Below are 22485 nucleotides of genomic sequence, written 5' to 3'. Positions count from 1 at the left end.
AAAGAAAGAAAGAAAAAAAAACCCAGCTTTTCAAAGTGATTGTATTTTTAGAATTTTGTGTTTTCTTTTTAGTCATAATCCCATGAGCGACACAGTAGCTTATCTCCCTGATAGGGAACAATGGATATTTAAATATAAAACATGTACAGCAACAATATCCAGTGAAAAGAGATTTTTTTTTTCTCCTGTGAGGCCTTTGCATTAAGGATTCAAAAGACTGATCCATAGCAGTTTTGTATTTTCCTGGTCCCATTCTACATGTTTTCAAAGCCAAGGGGTGACTTACTTTTGTAGGGGATAGACACTGTGGAGTTCATTAAGCATTTCATATCTTAAAGGATTTTCTACAATGTACTTGTGATTCAAACTCCAGATGAAGCTTTAGGAGATTTTCTGAATTGCTTTGCTAATTAGATTTAAAATTCCCTTCAGTGTCTCCATTGCAAATGTAACCAACTTCTCCTAGTGTTCAGATATGCCCTGCAGACAGATCAGCCACGAGGCAGCAAGGCCAGTCCTTGGTTAGGAAAACGGACTTGTGAGACCTGAATTCAGAGTTCAAGGTAGGGCTCAGGAATCCTAGCACCCACCTATTAGATTCCTAATCAAAGGAGGCCAGGAGAGGGCCAGAAAGAAAAGACATCTGAGGTTTAAGACTGAACCATTCAGGAGAGGCCACACTGCTACAAGGCAATGCATGAGCAGGCAGCCCTGCATCTCCAATGCTTAGCACACTAAGACTTCTTACCTATAATGCTGATGAAGGACTGTGCCAGTCACTTGGTGCCGCAAGCCAGTGTCTCCTTTGCTATCCATACCTGCATCAACTGGATGGCACACAGAAGAAAGAAATGGCTGGCAGGTACTTTTTAGTACCTCCCTCTAGAAAAGGACTTCCTCTGACATTTCATTGGCCAGACCTATTCACAAGACCCCAGCTAACTGCGAAGTTGCTGGGAAGCATTGTCTTCCTTGTGCCCAGAAAGAGAAGCCAGGTATTGATATTGAAATCGAATGCAGCTGTGGACAGAATGTATTAGAACCAGGGCTACATGGTGGAGGAGGCAATGTTCTGAGGTAGATGGTGGAGAAGCCTCCAGAGATTCTGGAAGAGCTCATCACATCCCCAGTTCTCTAGGTTTGAGAGCTCTGGGCACATTCCCACACTTAGGCAGAATTCTCAGTAGTCTCAGTTATCCTGGGACATTCGCTTTTAAGGTACCTTCCTGGTCTATTGTTTTAATATTCTGTAAATTTATAATTTTGTCATTTACTATCAACCTTATAATCAGTTTACTCATTGAAAATGAATAAGCTTTAACTATGAAATCTGCTATTATGTTCACCTTTAACAAAGCGTAGGAAAATGATTGTTTATAGCCCTCCTTTGGCAGAGCCAAGCTAGTCAGCATGTGCAAGATTCACAGTCATTTGTGGGACTGGAAGATTTGGGATTGAGATTTTTATTTTTTTAAATCAAGGTTCTGAACCATCCTACTCATCCTTGTCTTTCTCATTTGATCTTAAAGAGTATTTTGAATGCAGAGCCTTTTCTGTTTCTTATCTTCCTCCTATTCCTGAGCAAGACATATGATAACATCTTTCTATCTAGCTGCATTATTTTCCAAAGACTCTATCAGAAAGGAAAGTGTCCTTTATTTGGTTGAGTTTATTTCTGTTACCTGTTGAACAAGGACAGCTAAACCTACCTTACAGAACTGTTATGAGAATTAATGATTTGGGAAAGGGAGACCTTTTGGAGGAGCGTTCTGAACTGTGTGGAGTTAGACAGGTGATTTGAACTAGATCTGCTTGCTTTATTTATCCGCCACTCAGAAACAAACAACGTAGATGCAAATGCTAGCTGGAGGTATCAATACATATGAAGCATTTGGCATTGCTCCTAGCACACAGAAACCTTTACAATGTCAGCATCAGTGCCGCCTATATTGTCATAACCACTATTACCTACTGTTGCATCTATTATAACACCACCACTGGCAGCACCACTATGATAGGTGGTATTTTAGGTGTTAGTGAACCAAATTATATTTATGGAACTAGCCTGCTAGAGATACTTCTTACCAGAACATAATATGCTTGAGTGTCTAGTCTCTGAACCCTGCCTGACCTCTTCCTCTGTCACCTCTCTTTTTTTCTTTTGTTAGTGGCTTCAGGCAGTGCCAACCATGGTGGCAGACTCAATGAGTACCTTTGCTCCTTTGCTGACATTGAAGCTTTCAATGGTGTCATAACGTTCATTATTTTTTATGAATTGCAGTGCCGGTGGCAGATATCAAAGCGGTGGTGACGGGAAAGGACTGCCCTCATATGAAAGAGAAAGGTGCCCTTAAACAAAACAAGGTATGATTTCCTGATCATTGTAAATGGCTGCATCTGTCCTATGCAGCGAGCCTTCATAATGATCCCAGTCCTCACTTATAGAAACGTGCATGCATGGATTGGAAGGTTCACCAAGGGCATTTTATGTAGCGTTGTATATCTCAGCTCTCCTTTTTTCTTTCCTCATCCATTCCTTTCCTGTCCTAATGCCCTCGCTCTTTCTCTGCTTGATCACTTTCATGATGCCCGCTCTCTCTTGTTCCCCCACTTCCTGTCTACTTCTAACCCTAGACATTACGATGGCTGTTCTCCCTCTGTCTTTATATGAGCCTCCTCTGCTCATCTTCATCCATTCTATAGGCCTCTTCTCACCTCTTGTTCATGGTATCCCCTCTCCCAGTGCTGCTTCCCCGGAGTCTCAGTGAAGCCTAAGACAGGCAGACACCAGCTGACTCAAATATTAGGAAACACTAAGCATCTTCTAGCCTTCAGCACCATAGTAAGTAGACCAGTAAGTATCCAAATGCAGCTTAAAGGAGAGCAATACCCAGAAATCCATGCTTAGGTTCCCATTAACAGTGCACTATTTCTCTCCATCCCTTTCTAGTTTACCAACAAGGTTTCACCATGATGGTCCACATTGTTTTATGAGGAAACAGGGTGGGAACATAATCTAGAAAGACAGAAAATGTCCTCTGTTTCTAAGTCAGAGGGTGCATTAAGGAGCCAGTTCTTTGTTATATATTGGCATCTTGTGTTATATACCATCCATTGAAAAGAAAGAAAGGATTTGACTGGGTGTAGTGGTATATGCTTGTAATCCTAGCACAAAAGAGGATGAGGCAAGAAAATCACAGCCAGCCAGCCTGGACTGCATAGCAAGATCCTGTCTCAAAAACAAAACAAATCTAGATTTACCTGGCTACTCTAGACATCTGGGTGCCAAATGCCACATGAATCAATAATTTAGTTCTTTAACTCTAAAACCAGTGTCTAGGAGGAATGAAAAAGACCTCATATTCTGCTCTCAGTCAGGATTAGCATAATTGTTCCCTGTTTTCTGATTCCAATAAAGATAAAAGGTCATTGCCTTATGACTATGCTCAAAGAAAACGAAAAGTACTGTGAGAGTATTGTTCAGGATATCAGAAGAGAAAGATACAGGCAAGGATGCTGACTGCAAGATCCTTGCTCCTTGTGATATATCGATATAATTCAACTCAAGTTCGTGTGCATCCCTTCACTGCTAACCATCATAGCGCAGCCTCTAAGGAGCTCCAGTGACAAGCCTAATGGGATGCTGTGGATGCTGTGGGATGCTGGAGACACTAGAGTCTGGGTGACCTGTTGGATAGCACCTGTGGCGGTTTCCATGTCAGACAGACGAGGACTGTGTTGTTCTTAGACTCGAAAGAGCATTATAAACCGTGGCAACAAGTCCCAGATTTCATGGTTTGCCTCTTGTGGAGCTGACTTCCTTCAACACCAGCAGGGATTGCCATATGTTCCACATGTCAGGTGTTCCCTCTTCAGTTTCAGGGAGCACAGGCTCTGCTCAGCTCCAGAGAGGTTCCTGGTTATATAACACTTGAACTGAGCAGGAAGCCAAGTGAAGAAAGGGACAATACAAGAGTCTAACCCAGAAGGCTAGGAGGGCTGGCTGGCAGTAGAGCAGTCTGCCAGGACTTGAACATGCTGACTAGGAACAGGGAATTCTGTCAAATGCTTTCAGAGGAGTTTGCTCCGTCAGCCCCAGCATGTGAAGGTCTGGAGGGCTGTCACTCTCCTTTACATTCAGAAGCTGAACACAGTGGCAGGTTTAGTGAGAGACCCTGTGGCAGAAAGTAAAGTGGAAAGTGATCTGTGAAGGCACCTAATGTCAACGTTGAGCCTGCAGATGCATGTGCACACACATGCATGTACACCAGAAAGCACACACATGTGATCCCAAACATGTGAATACTCATGCATATACAGATACTCATACATACCACACACACACATATGCATGCAAGAAAAAGCCCAATATTCTTGCTATACTAACATAAATTATCACTCTAAAGATTTGACTCCAATTACCTAATATGTTAAAAAAAAATTAGAGGTCCCTAAAAAGGAGGGTAGAATGGGACAACCCACAGAAACAAAGTGATCATCCAAATCAGGGCTCTGGTTTCTCTTTAGATTGTGTAAATCATTTGGCTTTTACCAGAATGACACAGATGTAGGACTTGTCAGATTGGAAAGTTATAACTATGATTTACAGTATTATGGGTTACTGTAGAAAAAGTCAACATTATACGAGTAGTGTTCAAATGAATTGGTTCTGTCAAAATGGAAATGATAAGGACTAGAAACTTAGTTCAAGGCCAAAGCAGGAGTAGTCTCAGAGAAAGAAAAGGTGAAAACAAAATAAAAATATTGGTTTTTTAGTCGCCTATGCAAAAGACTGCTATGTGTTACTGAAGGGACAGAACAGACAGTGTTACCAACATGCTCGTGTTTATCTAAATGCATCACTGATAACTTTCAGTATTGTCTGACTATGTCAATTAAGAGACAACTGTTTTCAAGCTGATTTTTATACAAAAATGATCAAAGCATACTTATTTAATGTACATTGTAAAGGCTCAAGCAAACAGTTTGAAAAAAAAAGACATAAACCAAAAATAACACCACAGCTCAAGAAGCAGAGACCCATACAGAAATAAGGGTAAGGATAGGCCTTACTTATTTCTAAGGAAAAACAGCAGCACCATGGGAGGGAGGCTAGACAGCTGGGCTTGGGGCTCTCAGCTGTGGGGGTTTTCCAGAGCGGGCAGCACATGTGTTCACAGGGCTGTGCTGGGTTCTCCTAGCAGGCTCTGGATAGAGAGCGAAACGGTCCTGACTTCAGACAGGGCCGACCACTTACTCCTTGAGGATGTGCAGGTCGATGTTGCTCTGGATGTCCAAATCAGGTGGTAGCAGGGTGTGAGGAGCACCGTGGGTAGTTAGAAAGCTCTCAACTGGAACGCCAGGGGGAGTTTAGAGCTCAGATCCTCTCAGCTGGCTCATGCTTCACGGATGGTCCCTATCCATTTGGAAAGGTCATCTGACTCAGGAAGCACAGAGATTCCTTTGTCACCAGACATTCTGAGACTCATCAGCTCCTGTTGTGGCCCATTGCCCATGGGACCTCAGGTGGCATCCCATTTGTGGACGCTGGCCGTGACTGGGTAGTGATTTGGGGAGGCCATCTCTGAGCTGCTGTCATGGCAACAGGAGCATGGAGAATGAGTAACAACTACAAACCGATGTTTTTGTTAAATTAAGAACTATATGCTATCTGTAAGAACCCTACTTTCAATATAAGTTTAAAGTAATGGAATGGGGAAAGACACACCATACTGATTCTAATAATAATTTTTTTTTTTAAAAAAAGCTAGGTATCTCTATTACTCTTATACAAATCAGACCTCAGATGAAAAGATATTATCAAAGAGCTGTTTCTCCCAGAAGACACAACCTTACCTTATACATATGTGTTCAATAAGAAGTATCCAAATACATGAATCTGGAAACTGACAGAGCGCAAGGGGATCTCAGCATCCTGCTAATAACCAATTGAGATCAAGTAAGATGGCAATCAAATAGATACCGTGAGCAGCACCATCAGTCAACTAGGTCTGATTGACTTCAATAGAATAATCCAGCCAGAAGCACAATACAAGTTGATCTTGAGCTCACAAAAACATTCACCAAGATCTACACTGGACCATAAAATCTTTTGTTTGGTTTTCACCATGACAAAAATGAAGTGTTTTATTTTTTCAGAACACTAATCTTACAAAGCATATTCTTGGGTCACAGTAGATTTAAAGTAGGAATCAATAGCAAAATTAGAGTGAAAATGCAAACATTTGGAAATTTAATAACATGCTTCTAAATAACCAATACTTTAAAGTCATAAGAGAAATTATGTGTATCAAGCTATATAAAATTCAAAAAAAACAAGTTATGTGCGATGCAATCAGAGCATCATTTATAAGGAAATTTATATTAGATACTTAGAAGAAAGCAAGCACTGAAATCCTTAATGTCCCTATCATAAAACACTAGAAAAGAGGAGACATTTAATAAGAAATGAATGAATAGAAATTAGAGAAGAGACAATGAAACTGAAAACAGAAGAAAACTCAACAAAACACAAATTTAAAGGATAAAGAAAATTAATTATGCTGTAGCCTGATGAAAAGAGGGGAGAAAGAGGGAGAAAATTCAGGTCACCACATGGACACAGCTGTGGAGATGGGATCTCAAGAACACATGACATGTGTAGACTTGGCCTTCTTTCAGACCACATGTCCCTCACTTACAAATTCAAAAACAAATTAGCAAATGATATTTCTTAAGGTGTTGATGTTTTCATTATTTTCAGGATGCTCATAAAGAATTGAATGGATAGATGTACTAGAAATTTGCTGGACAGACAGCTGGACACATGGGTGGATAGGGCACACTGCTCTGAGTTGACAAACTTGACCATAAGTGGAATCTGCTTCCTGTGTTTACCGGGTGTTCCAGCCTCTCCTGCCACTTCCAGCCTAATGTGAGGGGCTAGAACATCAGTGTCCCATCAGCCTGGCTCTTTCATTTGCATATACATGAAAATTACTTGCCATGTTATAGTAACATTATCCATAGACCTTATTCTTCGGGTGGTGTCAAAAAGTGGAAAGAAGCCGGGCGGTAGTGGTGCACGCCTTTAATCCCAGCACTCGGGAGGCAGAGCCAGGCGGATCTCTGTGAGTTCGAGGCCAGCCTGGGCTACCAAGTGAGTTCCAGGAAAGGCACAAAGCTACACAGAGAAACCCTGTCTCGAAAAACCCCCCCAAAAAAAAAATGGAAAGAAAAGCCACAGTTCTACTTTAACTTCACACCCATTTTCCCAGGACTCCAGAGACACCCCCATCCCACCCCTTTTGGGACTTCTGGGTAAAAAAGCTATCTCTGGCTTCAAGGAAAGGTTAGCCACAGTGTGCCCGCAGTAGGCCCATCCCTCCCAGGTATCCAAAAGTCATGGTATAGTACTAGCTCTTCAGACAATTTTTGCAGCTAGGGGTCAGCTTCTGAAATTCTGTGCAGCAGGACTCTCTATGAGCCGAACTGCCGAACAAGGCAATCTTAGGTATTAACACCCAGAAATGAGAGACTTTGTTCAGACAAAAACTGCTAGTGACTTAGTCTTGTCATACATTTAGCATCTGCTTGTGTCTGGCATAATCCAAGGCCACAGAATAGAAATAGAAAGGGAGTTGCTCCTTCCCTTGAGGTATCTGCTGCAGAGCACCTGTTTCTGTATTCAGTCAGTCAGCATTGAGCGTCAGAGATCTGATGAGCTCTGGATAGAGTGGTGACCAGGACAGATGTGGCCTAACCTCCTGGAACTAGAGGCTAAAGCATTTAACAGAGGTCAGTCCCAACAGGAAAACGTTTGTGGAAACAAGAAGTATGGAGTTCTTCACAGTGAAGTTTTTGGATATTTGAACTGTCACCAGTGGATAAAAATTCAATGCAAGACTTGATTTTTAAGGAATAGGGATTCTGAATTCATGCTATGTAATTTTGAAAGTCTGATGGGTTGCTCTGTGTTTTAGTCAGGTATTCTTGGTGCTTGTCTCCCTAGATATGGGGCTTGTAGCTGGGCAGTCATCAAACATGACCTAAAGACACTTCAGTGGATCTTAGAGGTTCAGATATGAATGGATTTGGTATAAGAGAAGCTACCATGTTGTCATGCTCAGAAAGAAATGTAAAGGGGCTGTTGGTAGTCATTCAGGAGATTACTGAGTTCACTCTCTGGCTCAGAGAAAACAAAATGAACATCTGAGAAAGACAGACGACCATGATGTGGAGAAAGGGAAAGCAACTGCTTTTTCCATTCAGGATGAGTGAAGCCTGAGGCTGGGGTCCACCAGACAGACACTGGCTGGGTATTTTATAGGGCCACCGGGTCTCCTCCCCTTCCCCCTGTTGCTCTTATTTAGATATCCACCCCCATGCCTCCCTACCATTTCTCCTGCATTGTCTTTTGGGAACAAGAAGCCACTATCGCAAGGAATCTGATTTGCTCTCTGTCAGCTTATGTCTCCCTAACTGCTTCACAGAGCCATTTCTGTCTTGTCATGTGATTTTCTAACCAAAATAAGAAGCAGATTCTACTAGAACTTGATTTATCATCTTAATTTAAAATCTTTGATTGACTTCAGCATTCATTCACTGAGTGTATTGAGCATCTTCTTTGTTTCAAGGTACTAGGAATACAGAAATTATTATGGTCCAGCCCCAGTTCTGAGTGTCCAGTGGATTAAGATTCATGCATAAATGTAGTTATAACTTATCATATGTCTCAAGAAGATAAACACAGAGGTTACAAACATGAAGAGGCCTAGACGCACTTCCTCGTGGGAAGGAACAGCTCTGCCTGGGAAAATGTTCACAGCCAGGGTTAGAGAGGGACAGCTAAAGAAGGCAGTTTGGAGAACTGAGGATCTGTTCAGATAAACTGGAGCAGGCTTAAGAAGTTTACCTTTGTAAAGAAGGCAGTCTCTGTGCTGCATGGATAAGAGACAACTTTTCTTCCTTTTAAAATAGAAACTCAAGTTCATGGGTGTGCAAATGAGCAAGTGTGAGATCTACTACTATATCTATAGTTGTATTTAACATCCACACATATGCCAAACAATATCATGTATCAAAACAGTTCACCCTTAATGTGACTGGGTAGATGGAGAACCCACATGGTTAAATGAGATCTGGGGAAAATGGCCAGTGTGTTATGTTACCCAAAGCAATATGAAAATGGCAGCCAACACTGTACACTGAAGATGTGTTGTATAAAACTCTGTCTCATATTGTCAGTCCATCATTTACCCATGGAAGACTGCATATTCAAATGTTCCTTATGCTAAGGCACTGTTTCTCTGAGTGTCTTCTCGCTCTGCATGTCTTGTCACAAGTCCCAGAGCTAGAGGACCAAGTGTGAGATTGTGAGTTCAGAGGCCTCAGCAGGTGTGTGTGTGTGTGGGGGGGGAATGTTTAGTATCTCCTGTCCCCTCCTTCCCCACAGCTAGGCCTATTCAAAGACTTCCTGGTTAAGGCAAAGAGCCACTGTGCCTCAGTGGAGCAGGGCTGAGGTGAGCTGCTATGACATCTAGTTTTTCACATAATTAAGTCCAGAAGGACCAGAAGACCTTCAGTAGTGAACAGCAAAGCCCCAATGTGTTAGGTATCTGTGAATGATGTCTCTCTCTGTCTGTCTGTCTGTCTGTCTCTCTGTCTGTCTCTGTATCTGTCTCTCTCTCTCTCTCTCTCTCTCTCTCTCTCTCTCTGCGTGTGTGTGTGTGTGTGTGTGTGTGTGTGTGTGTGTGTGTGTGTGTGTGTGTGTGTGTAGGCCCATAGCAGAACACTGTCCCAGATCTGTGACAGCCTGGTCAGCTGCCACCTGGAGCCTGTCTTCCTTACAGGCAGTTTGGACAGGTGGCAGTTTCTGGAGAGTTGGCCTGAGAAGTGCCATTGCTCCCAGCTTGGCATCCTCCCTTCTTGAAGTGCCGGAGAGCTGACCTTCACCAATGACTCAGTGACAGCAAGCCGGCGATGTCAATAAAACCCATTAAAAATGATAGCACCCTTTCATGCAGGCATGCAGTTCAGAGAATTAATTCCTCCCACCCCTCCCAGGCAGCCCTGGTGAGATTAGAGTGGGAATTGACATTCTCACGAATTTCCCATTTCCTGCCTGTGTTTATCAGGAATCTAGGTCATGACGGCTCAGATCCTTCATGTCCTGAGCAGTAGATGCATGCCAAAGGAGGACAAAGCCCAAGGTCATTGTGCTCCTTCCTATCTGCCTTCTTGCTCCCTGCACATCTCAGCCCCAACATCCTGCTTGCCAGTGGCTTCAGCACCTAGACAAGGGCATGCATCTTGGCTGTGAGCTGTTCACACCAGCCGTTGTCACAGTTGTTGGGCAGGGTTGGACAGAAAGACCTTGGTGAAATTCATGTCCTGTTTATTGCGAAGGAGCCCCTTTGTAGCTAGAGTTTCAAAGCACAGCCATCCCTCCTTTCCCTGCAGGCTTTCAAGTATGAGTCAGAGTCCTCCTAATAAATGACTCTCCATTATCACAACTGTGATCAATAGGTACACTTCTCCTACCTCTTTTCATGTGACATCAGACCCTCCTTCATAATTATCTTACTGTCTGTGATTTCCTTAATACCCAAAGGAGCAGGAGAGGTTTAATTTCTCATAACTTTCTTACAAGGAATAATACATAACTTTGGCTTGCTTGGGGCTTTTTAAAAATACTCCCAGGAGTGGGATTCATGGTTGCTGATATGTGTTGCTCTATTGATTTTTTTTAAGATGACATCAATTTATGGTAGCTGGCTATTGCCATTTTGATTATAAATTTAAAGGCCTTGAGACAGTTATCGAAACAAGCGCCAAACTCAGTGGAAAATGTTCTTGCTTACTTGATTGTTGCATAACTTCACTGAGGCCTGAATGGAGGGCTGAGAAAGAAAGTGAATGAGAAACGAAGAGAGGAGTTTATGCAGGCTTGCATCCATGACTCAGCATCCTTTTCTTCCAGGGTTTCTATTTCTGGCAGAGTGAGGGGACCCTTTGAATGTGGGATGCATGGCAGTCTAGGCTCAGAGCAAAACTGCCCCCTCCTAGTGAGAGGACAATTGGGGGTGAGACGGATGGACAGAGAACTCCATGAGAGCCAGGATAGCTTGACAGTGGGCTGTTTTCAGAGGGGGCCCAGCTAACACAGGGTCTTCAGGGTTTATTTTGGAAGGATTCTTTAATTCATCTGAAATATTCTTTCTGGGACATTGTGATGTGAGTCACTTGCCAAAGGAAAATCCTCACGGATAATCAAGGTAGGAAATGATGTGGAGAGAGGTCTGGCTTCCTAAAGAAAAATTGCTTTGTGGTCAGTTACCTAGAAGTGCTGCTCCCGATTGTAACAGGGCAGAGGTCACAATCAGTGGTGCCTAATAAAAGTGCAAAGAAAATATGCTAGAGCATGTATTACCACAGTACAGAATGCTGGTATGGATACACTTGACCCTTCCCATCCAGATTAATAGCCTGTGGGGTTCTGATATGGGCTATTGACTGTTATCTTTCAGAGGCTCCACTCTGGTGACTTCTCAAACCAGTGGGATGATTGTGGTACCCAATATGGGTATGGCGCTCACTCTGAGAAGTGTTTTGTGGTTGATATATTATGCACCCCAATAAACTTATCTGGGGATCAGAGAACAGAACAGCCACTGTATTAAACATAGAGGTTAGGCAATGGTAGCACATGCCTTTAATCCTAGCATTCCAGAGGTAGAGATCCATCGGATCTCTGTGAATTCAAGGCCACACTGGAAACAGCCAGGCATAGTGACATACACTTTTAATCCCAGCACTTGAGATCTCATGTCTTGCTTGGGAAAGACACATGCCTTTAATCCCAGGAAGTGATGGCAGGAGTCAAAAAGGTATATAAGGCGTGAAGACCAGGAACTATAGGTTTTTAAGCTGTTAGTCTTTTAGCAGCAGTTCAGCTGAGATCCATTCAGATGAGGACTCAGAGGCTTCTAGTTCAAGGAAACAGAATCAGCTGAGAAGTTGGCAAGGTGAGGTTAGCTGTGGCTTCTTCTGCTTCTCTGATCTTTCAGCTTTCACCCCCATATCTGGCTCTTTTTTTTTTATTAATAGGATCATTTAAGATTCTTGTTACAGTGTTTTATAACATATGTATTTGATATGATACTAGGTGTTTTAGCCAAACTTATCCAGCCACAAAGAAATGAAAGTGTCCTTTAGTCCTTGGCACTGTGGATCTGGCCCCATAGTCTGCATTCAGTCAGTACACATCAGCAATTGAGTCTGTCTTCTGACACAGCATCTACGCTCCTCCTCCTCCTCCTCCGTATCCTACAGCCTCCAGTGGATAAGTCTTGGATTCATGTATCCTTTGCTTACAGTGGTACAAAGATCCAAGGATAGGTACAAGATAGGGGTTTACCCAGAAGTCTCGTTACCTTTGGAACAGAATCTGTATTTTGGAACATCCATACCTCTATGGGCTTCTGTCTGCTAGGAGTGACAAGAATTGATTGGCCCTTAATGCTGCTAAATAAAAAGTTTTCTACCTCTCTGTCTTCTTGGAGGGAAGAGACACAGCTTTGGCCTTGTGCCATCAGTCTCTCAAAACCCTGCCCCATAAAAAGGCAGTGATAGGGCTTGGTGCCTCTGTTCTTATGAAAGAGAGATGGTTCCTGCAGGCCTGTGCTGCATCCAGAGGACTCGTGCTGGGAGCCTGGAGAAGTGCATTCCTTTCTCCCAGCAGCCTCACGGTTGCTCCCCTTCTCCGGACGGAAGACAAGTCATGTCCTATGTTTAAGCTCAACCATTTGCAGTGTTAAGAACTCCACTTTGTTTAATGTGGTATTTTCTCTGCTCTATCACAGGAGGTGCTTGAACTTGCTTTCTCCATCTTGTATGACTCAAATTGCCAACTGAATTTTATTGCTCCTGACAAGCATGAGGTAAGGGGTCTTGGTACGGGTTAATTTATGAGAGAAAAATAAGAAGGAAAGATTCTAGAAAGGCAGAAATGTCACTTCTTGTAGAATGTTGCTTGCAGAAATCATGAATGAAAGGGCATCCTGTTGACACGGAACAGAAACCCAAACAACCACCAGCTACAACAGCTCAGAATTCTTAGCTGCTGAATCAGCAGCTGTGTGTCTTACCCAGCTTTACTATAACAACATGCCTGAGGTCACTCGGAATAACAGTTTATATTTGACCTCTATTTTCTGGTGTTTGAGTCTGTGGTCAGCTGCATGAAGATGAGTGGCAGGTGCACATGGAGGAGGCACCTGCTTGCTTCCTGCCAACAAGGAGGCAGAGAGAGGGGAAGGGCCAGTGTCCAAACATCCCCTTCAGGGATATACCCTCCAAATACTGAACCCTTTCCACTGGGCCCATCTCCTGAAAGTTCCAGCATTTCCCAATAGTTCTCCTTTAACACAGTCTTTGGGGGAATATTCAGAGTCTAAACTGTAGAATGGTCATAAAGAAAATTGATGTACAAATGACTCAGGCTCAGCAAGGGCTTAACTAATCTGGAGGAAGAGGCGGCCCTAGCTAGGGCTTTGATGCATACTGAATATTTAATCTTTGCTCTAGAGCTTCCCCAGATAAAGTACTGTCTCTATTCATAGGACCATCTGATGAAGGAGTTTCTCTACCAGGTCTCTTCAAACTGTTTTAAGAGGTTCAGGGCTGTCTCTGTTATTGGAATTTTATTTCCAAGATGCTTTTATTCCTTTTTGACATCTTGTTATATGTATAATTTGTTCCTCTTCTTGAAGCACACTGTCAGCTATATTTAAAATATTTAGCATAAGTCTAGGAAAATGCATTTGTAAAATAAAGAGGCAGTTATGGTTGATTTCACTTTTTCTCTTGTAAATTAGACCCCAACATCATGCTTGAAACTTTATTTTTAGATAATACCATTCAAATTTTTGTTTTGCATGTAGCTGCACAAACAGCTTTAGAAGGAAGGGAACATTTTAATAGAATCTGACTTTTGTTCTCATTTCCCTGAGGAGATTCAGTTCATTTAAAAGGTATTTAGTGTCTGGTTTTCAATGGTTTGAAGGTTTTGAATAAAATTATCCATCCCAAAGAAAGAGGAAAGATTAGACACAAATCCTGCATTTAGAATGGTGCTTAAATATAATTCTGTGTCACTTGACATTTAGTTTGCAGAAGGGTAAGAATTTGTCTTCATCTGTCTGAAAATAGATACATAGCCTCCCATTTCTGTTTTTAAATAAAGTTGTGGTTATGAACAGGCCAACATATCCAAGATATATAAGAGACATAGAAAACGATCAAAAATAGAAGAAGTTGGGCTGTGACTTAAGTCAGTGCCAAGCTATTTTCCCCAGTATGTGTATTAATTCCAAATATGGAGAAATGCTTTGGGACTGCCAGGGGAGCATGTGTGTGTGTGTGTGTGTGTGTGTGTGTGTGTGTGTGTGTGTGTGTGGTAACATAGCTGCCACTTCTTATAGACTCTATATGCTTATGAGCACTTTCAATTTTTTCAAAACACTTGCATATCTAGTATCATTTTCTTCTCATAACTGCTACATAAAATAGAAGGAAGTTCTGTTACATATGTCTTCATTTATCAAGTAGAGAGAAAGAGACCTCCCAAACTGAATATCTGACAATGAGAGGATAATTACAGGGGTCTGGAAAGACAGCTTGGTGGACAAAGCCTTTGTTGTGCAAGTGTGAGGACCTGAATTCTAATACCTAGAACCCATGTAAAAGCCAGGCACCGTGGCACATGTCTGTAACCCCAGTGCTTCTGCAGTGTAATGGGAGGAGGAGAATCCCTGAAGTTCATGGGCCAGCTAGCCTGGCATGTACAGCAGTGAACCACAAAGAAGCGACCCTCCTGTCTCAAACAAAGAACAAGATGAGGACTGATACTTCCACTCTCTGGTACACACACACACACACACACACACACAAAGACACAAAGGCTCCCTCTCTTTACCACTTTAACTGCTACACACATGCACACACACACACACACACACACACACACACACACACACACACACACACACGTAACATGAATTCTAATTGGTCTTACTAATAAAAACCCGGAGCCAGATATCAGGGTAAGTGTTTAAAGATCAGAGAGACAAAGGAGCAAGCCACAGACACCAATTACCTTGCCAACTCCTCAGCCAAAAAGAGGCCAGGCTCCTGTCTCTGCCTGCCTTATCACTTCCTCTCTCCACCCAGCCATATCACTTCCTGTTTCCTCCTCCCTAGTGTTAGGATTAAAGGCATATGCCTCCCAAGTACTAGGATCAAAGGCATGAGATCCTAAGTGCTGGGATTAAAGGTGCGAGCCACCACTGCCTGGCCTCCATGGTTAACTAGTGGCTGGCTATCACTCCAATCTCCAGGCAAGCTTTATTTGTTAGAGCACAAACAAAATATCGCCACACACACACACACACACACACACACACACACACACACATACACACACGCACGCACATACATTCATTCATGCACACATGCGTGTACATGCATATTTATACTTACACACACAAGATAATTATATATAACCTACCCCTCTCCATACCTGCCCCCATTAAATACAGTACAGATTTATAGTCATTCTGGAGGGCAGCCGTCTAATGTGAGTCTCCCTGGGCTAACATCAAAGAGGCAGCAGGCTGCGTTCCTTCTCAGAGACTCTCAGAGAGGAAATTTGTGTCCTTACCTTTTTTCTACTTCGGAGACCTTGGCATCCATCAGTTTCATCAATGACAATTTGAGTTCTCTCCTCTAATCATTCTCATTCCCATTCCATAGGGAAATCCATACCTTTCACTCTTCTGACCCTTCCTTCTCTGTGACATTAAAGGCCCTGGAATTACATTGGGTCACCTACATAATCTAAAATAATCTCTCTGTTTTGGTCAACTGGCAACAGCCTTAATTGTTCCACATAACCTAAGATCTTCCCAGGATTCTGGGAGTAGGATGTGGACATCTGTGAAAGATGGGTGTCCTGTCTTCCCCAAGCTGCAGCATCATTATAGTATCTCTCTTTCCCAACTATCTTGCTGATAATTTTAGTCAAAAGTCTAACATATTTCAAATTCAGCTTTTAAGTAACATCAGTGGTGTTTTCTTTTTTGTCGTCTTGCCTCTTTTTTAAAAGTTAGCACCCACAGATGGTTGACCACTGCCTAATCCTTGGATCCACTAAAGTTCACAAAGACTATGTCTCAATTCTATCATCCTATTTTTATTTATTAGTGAGAGATACAAAGAGAATCAGTTCTCAACAACTGTTTGTGCATCCTAAAATTGGAAGACATGATGACAGGACAAATACTTGATTCCTTTGTAAATTTTTAAGATAATAAGCATATCCTAAAGAAGATAAAGAAGGTTTGTTTGGTGTTTGAGTATCATTATGAAGTCAAAATTTAGTTGTCTTTATTAGTATCCAGGTTACCCTATCCTGGACAGTATGTGCATCATCAGGTTGTCTTATGACTCTTAGTGACATGGCCCCATGCCTTTGATGACTTTCTGGCTTTCTGGTAGGACAAGATAGTCCAGGTTCACCTTGTATGTGTCCTGCTTTTTCTCTGTCAAGCCTAGTTACTTGTACTAGGAATTAGTAACTAGCCATCAGAACCTTGGTAAAAAGATAAAATTCTTACAATTTGGTTATAATTTTTAGGCGTTTTGGAAAACAGAGCTAAAGGTGAGATTTTTACCATAAAATATATCATGACATAGTGCTAAGAATTCCAACTCAAATTCAGTAGTACAAGATTTTTATTTATTGGTCAATGTAATTTTTGATGAAAAGGTCATTGCCTGCTGCTTCTCAAAAGCAATGTTCCTGTAGGTTAATCTGTACCAGGAAGGTAGCCAAGGTTGAGAAGACTTTGTTCAAGGGACAATAGTCCCAAGACTTAGGGGTCACTGTGACATGCTGCCAGAGCTGTGAAGCCCTTCTGGAGCCCAGCACTCAGTGGTACCCACACCTGGGTGTTTTTCAGAAAGACCTGGGAAACTCTTATAAATAAAGTCTTCTCACGCGTGACCAAGAAAATTGGTTATCTCGGGACTGAGAAGTAGGTCCTTATTTCTCTCCCTCATTTGTGAGCAGATGGCTGGGTGTATATGGTCAGAAAATGGATGAGATATTCATGAGCACACTGGTGCTTCCAGAAGTGTGTTAGCTCCACACTTGAGTCAGAGATCACACAGCTGAAGTAGAAAGAAGTCTTTACAGCTTAACACTGCTCTCTTCAGGCATGGCTCACACCAATGTCCTTGTGTGCATAGTGGCAGAATTTTCATCGCATCATTGTGGTTGTAGGGATCTATCGCTTCTGTTGAAATGTCCCATCACATGATGGAGCACAGCCTAAGTAGCCACAAATGTAGTACTTTGGCTCATTAGTATCTGGAATTGCAACTTGACCCAGTGAGTACAGGAAAGAATGGAATCTAGAGCAAATGTTAGGAGGAATCCCAAGCCAGCAAGAAGCAGAACATTTGTCAGCATAGAGTCCTGTATAGGACGAGGGACCACCTAACAGGTGAATGATCAATAACCATATGCAGGTAGTTGTTGAGATCTTGGCCCTTCCTCCAGGCACCAATGGCTCTCTTTTGAAGTTAGCACAGAACTCTAGCCTTTGAAGGGGATCTGCCAAGAATAATATGGATCTTCAGATAAATGAGACACGATTCCTTCTCCCCAGAATTTCATAGTCTACTGAAGAGGCAAAGACTGTCATTTATTTTATGAAGAAAGAAAAAAACCTCAATAATGTACTTCATACTTCAGTGTTTTCCAAACAAGATGTCTATTGCAATCAATCGCTCGAATCCCTGGGTACTAGGTCTAGACACAGGAGGTCCAGGCAGGCAGTCAACCTATATCTTCTTAAAATAACCGATGATGTTAGGCATTTGAGTTATAAAACAATGGGCAACTGAAGGCTATTTTCTAGCTCTGTTTTGCTAAGAAACACAAAGGCTACCTTGGCTCCACAGTGAAACTGAGTTGTCAATGTCTGTGCTTAAATATTAGATTCAGTAGGAAGGCATTAGCTACTAAACAGGGAACTGTGATAAGTATCAAGAAAAGGGAAGCAGGGTGTGCTGCTAAGTGCAGACATATTGGTATACATTCCACCTGCGTCTTAAATAGCACTATCATACTGCACAGTCAAGGGAATCCAATTCTTTATGTTCCATAAGGAAACATTTTTGTATGTAAGAACAAGCTTCTGGAGTTGGGTTGCCTGAGTTCCAGTTCTATCCACTCCACTTACTCCTACATCACTTCATTCCTCTGTGCTTTGGTCCTCTTACCTTGAAAAACATATGACAATAGAAGTCTCTGCTTCATAGAGAGGGTGTGGGAATTAAAGGGATACCTAAGACAGCCTGCCATGTGCTGTGTACTAAGTTCGGATAATTGCTGCTCCTATAATTGCCATCAGTAATGGTCATTGCTTCCTCCTTCCCCACCAGTATTGCATCTGGACAGACGGGCTGAATGCACTTCTTGGGAAGGACATGATGAGTGACCTGACACGGAATGACCTAGATACCCTGCTGAGCATGGAGATCAAGCTCCGCCTGTTAGACCTGGAAAACATCCAGATCCCGGATGCACCTCCACCCATCCCCAAGGAGCCCAGCAACTATGACTTCGTCTATGACTGTAACTGAAGTGGCTGGGCCTGAACACATTCCTCCCAAACTGGAAGATCTAGCTATCAGCAGAGAGGAGCGCAAACACACCCACATGTTGTGTGGTGGGAAGCTGCGGGTCAACCCTTCCTTTGGTCTCATTTTTAGCCCTAGCTTTTTTTTTTAAACCCTTTTTTTTTTTTTTTTTTTTGGCATCTTACCATCTCCTTGAATCTATTTCCTGACTCTGTTTTAGATCACTCCACTGCTACAGCTCACTGGTGGCAGATCTTAAGCAAAAGCCACTACTAGTAAGAAAGTCTCCTAGTCCTCTCATCCTAACCTGCTGTGGGCATATCCTTCTGTCCTTCTTCCCTCTTGCCTGGAGTAGGGAACCCAGTTAGCCCTGAACTGCCCCAAATTTGCTCACTAAACCAAGAGAAATGCCTAAGGCCAGGCTTGGATAAAATAGCTCTGTTACTGGGCAAGAAGACCAAAGGTCACCACCTCCTACCCCTTCTCTCTAGGGTCAGCTCTATGTGAGGTGAGATCGCTTTCACATCTCCTCTCTCCCTTCCTAGCCTTGGCCTTGCTCTGGTCCACTTTGGTACTGTGTGTAGCAGCAGCAGCCTCATTACAGTCCTCTAAGGTATTAGATCTCCCTAACACTCTACAGAGCCCATGCCTGTTCCTTGTCTGCACTGTGACCATGACCATGACCAACCTCTCCGTCACACTATCTAGTCTTGGACTTCCTCTCCTTGCCCCAGGCCAGACCTGCCTTCTTCATTTCTTCAAGCTCCCAGCCTCTCAGCAGAAAGCACAAATGAAGTCAGTAGTCCTGCTCCATCTCAAATAGATTAAACCTAACGGCCTCTAAAGCGGCTAGCTGCAACAGTTCCATGTCACCTTCTCCCTGGGGCTCCTGCTACACCCCAGGTTCTCCAGGGTGGTCAAGCTGTCAGACATCCAAGTTTACATCGTTGTAATTATTATAGGTCTTTACAATTTACAAGGGTTTGGGGTTGTTTTGTTGTTTTGTTTTGTTTTTGGCTTTGTTTTTGTATAAAAGAGTCTAACATTTTTTTTTTTTTTGCCAAACAGATATATATTTAATGAAAAGAAGAGATACATAAATGTGTGTACTTTCCAGGTTTTTTTTAATTATTTTAATCCCAAACATCTTCCCGAGAATAACATTCCCTTAAACATGCTGTGGAATAAAATTAAATGTGATGAGTTGGGGAGCTGGTGTTTTGATTTAGTAATGTAGGTACTTGCTACTCAGTCTTTAGCATCACCTGGGAACTTATTAAGGATGCAAAATCAGACAGCCCCTCCAGACTTCTGAACTGGGCTGTTTGAGTGGGTGTTCATTTGGGAAGAAGCACCGATAATCACCTCTAAGCATAACCCATATCATTTCTAGGAAGCATATCCCAACTCACCAAGGAAATGAAACTCACTGTATAAAAATATGATCATTTCACTTTATATTGCTGCCTCCTTAGCATACTTTTCCATTATTTTCTCCTTATCATTACGTGGTTTATAGAGCTAGTCCAATTAAAGATTCTACTGACACTAAGGGAACATGTTTAACAATGGAAAAAAAAAATACAAGCCCAGACACCTGAAATCAGTTAAGCCAAAAGCAAGTAAATCTAACAGTGAATTAATAAGTTATGGTCAGAGCACAAAGGAAGATTCTTCTTAGGTCAGCTTCCCTGCAAGCATCATATGGATCATAAACTCTAAGGGCTGGGAAGGATGACAGAACTCTGTGCGGTGCAGCTAAGCCACTCTGAACTGGCAGCCAAGCTGTAGACACATGCAGGTGACTGCTCTTTATGGCTGTCAAGATGGTCAATTACAGATTGGCCTGAGCTCAAATGACATGGTCCAGAGCACACCATAAATTGCAAAATCTATAGTCATTCACAGGGGTCATTCTTTCCACCAGAGTGCCCACACCTGAGAGTCAGGTTGACATTTCTTCCATTTTTAGGCTTGGATGTTATTAACATACACATCCTTCCTGCCGGAATCATCTGTTGTTCTACTGCGTGTGATGTCAAGTAAAAGAAAGTCAATAAAGGCATACCATTTTTTACTTGGAGCTTTAAGAGATCCATCTGTCCTGTGGCCTGGCTGAGGAGAATTCATCCGCTCAAGGCATTTCTACTTTGGTCTATTAAGTAGAAATTTGGGGGTATTTTTTTTCTTTTCCATTGACACTAGTAATTTTGCATATTAGTGGTACAATGCAGTGTTTTGATCCATATGTACACTGGGTAATGATAAAGCTCTATTGCTGTAACCTTTTATTATATCTCTATAGTGAATACACGATAAAGTGAAATCCCCTCTTCTAGTGATCTCAAGATACACGGCACCGTGTGAACTGTGTCCATGCTCCTGTGCGGTAGAACCCCAGAATTTATCCCTCCTTCCTAACTATCACTGTCCCCTCTGACCAATGCATTCTATACCCACCCTCTGCTCTCTCCAGCCTCTGCTACTGACTCATTTGTTCTGCTCTCAGCAGCTGTGGGATTTCATGGGATATTTTGCTCTCTGTACTTGACCTTATTTTATTTACTGTCTTCCAGTCCCATCCATGGTGTTGAAAGTGACTGGATTTTATCTTTTCATGGCTGCATTGTCTACACGTACCACACTCCTCTGTTGGTGGACCCTGAAGCTGACCCCCATATCACCCAGCCTCTGTGAATACTGCTGTAGGAAATGGAAGTGCAGTGTCCCCAACAAGCTTTCGTTTCTTTGTTGTATATACTGAGGACATATCTCTTCACAGATTGATAATATCTTAAGAATAAGCTGTCATTGTTCTGTGCTTCTTTATTTTGTGGCAAGGTAGGAAAGGGTTGTTGCTCATAATCACCTCACCTCTCCTGAGGCTGCTCAAGGCATTTCTCACATATAATGAGCCCAGTACCTCAGGTTGGGTCCTACTAGCCTCAGTTCTCCAAGCCCAAGCAAGCATGGTCCCTCTAATGCAGAAGAGAAACAGGAAGCCTATTTGTCATGAAGTCCAAATTCTGTTCTCCAATTAATCTGAATTTGCTGGTATTTTAAGAGCAGGGAAAGCCAATGGTTACTTCAACCCAAAAATGTGCAGTGCTAAATGTTCTCTGAACCCATGTGCAAACCTTCCAATTAGCAATGAAATCATTTTTTAAAGTCATTTAGTCATACATAAAACCAGAAGGCCCCAGCCCAGTGCAGCACGTGAGATTTTGGTCTATGTTCAAGGTGAAGGAAAATGAAAGAACACACTGAGGTGTGCCATGGTGGCACATCTCTAATCCCAGCACTCGGGCAGGCAGGCTGATCTCTGGGAGATCAAACGGAGTCTGCTCTACATAGTGAGTTCCAGACCAGCTGGGGCTGCAGAGATGAGGAATGCACACCTGTAATTCCAGCAGAAGGATCTCACATTCAACATCAGTCTGCACTACATAATGAAACCCTGCCTTTGAAAGTACAAAAAAAAAAGAAAAGAAAAGAAAATACTATGATAATGGAAAATGAGTGGCAGAAAATCTAGTTAGGTCTTAAAAGAGTAGAGATACTCATCATGGAATAAATGAACCATCTAGGTAAAGCAAGGAGTATAGAGTCAGGAGGCAGGAAGACCTGTGGCCACTCAGGACTCTTCAAGCCTCTCTGGCTGGCAGGTAAGGGTACACACAGAGCAAAAGGTTCTAATGCTGCTGAGCAGCGGTTCTCAGTCTTCCTAATGCTGCAACCCTTTAATATAGTTCCTCGTGTTGAAGTGATCTCCCAACC

General features: G+C 42.5%; 1 protein-coding gene across 4 annotated transcripts in view; it reads left to right on the top strand.

The window, feature by feature from the left end:
* Elmo1 (engulfment and cell motility 1) overlaps nucleotides 1–19911 on the top strand; it is a 534626-nt gene extending 514715 nt beyond the window's left edge. For all 4 annotated transcript variants that reach the window (XM_052729418.1, XM_052729416.1, XM_052729419.1 and 1 more), the window contains 3 exons: nucleotides 2282–2364; nucleotides 12864–12941; nucleotides 18511–19911. In XM_052729418.1, the coding sequence (XP_052585378.1) occupies nucleotides 2282–2364; nucleotides 12864–12941; nucleotides 18511–18711 (362 nt within the window). In that variant the 3' untranslated portion in view covers nucleotides 18712–19911. The remainder of the gene's footprint in view (nucleotides 1–2281; nucleotides 2365–12863; nucleotides 12942–18510) is intronic.
* The last annotated feature ends 2574 nt before the right edge of the window (nucleotides 19912–22485 follow it).

The sequence above is a fragment of the Peromyscus californicus genome, unplaced genomic scaffold (assembly GCF_007827085.1).
Source record: "Peromyscus californicus insignis strain IS unplaced genomic scaffold, ASM782708v3 Scaffold_8__1_contigs__length_139910024, whole genome shotgun sequence".
Taxonomy (NCBI): Eukaryota; Metazoa; Chordata; class Mammalia; order Rodentia; family Cricetidae; genus Peromyscus; species Peromyscus californicus.
Note: the sequence above shows the minus strand (reverse complement) of the source record. Positions and strands in the feature narration are given on the sequence as shown.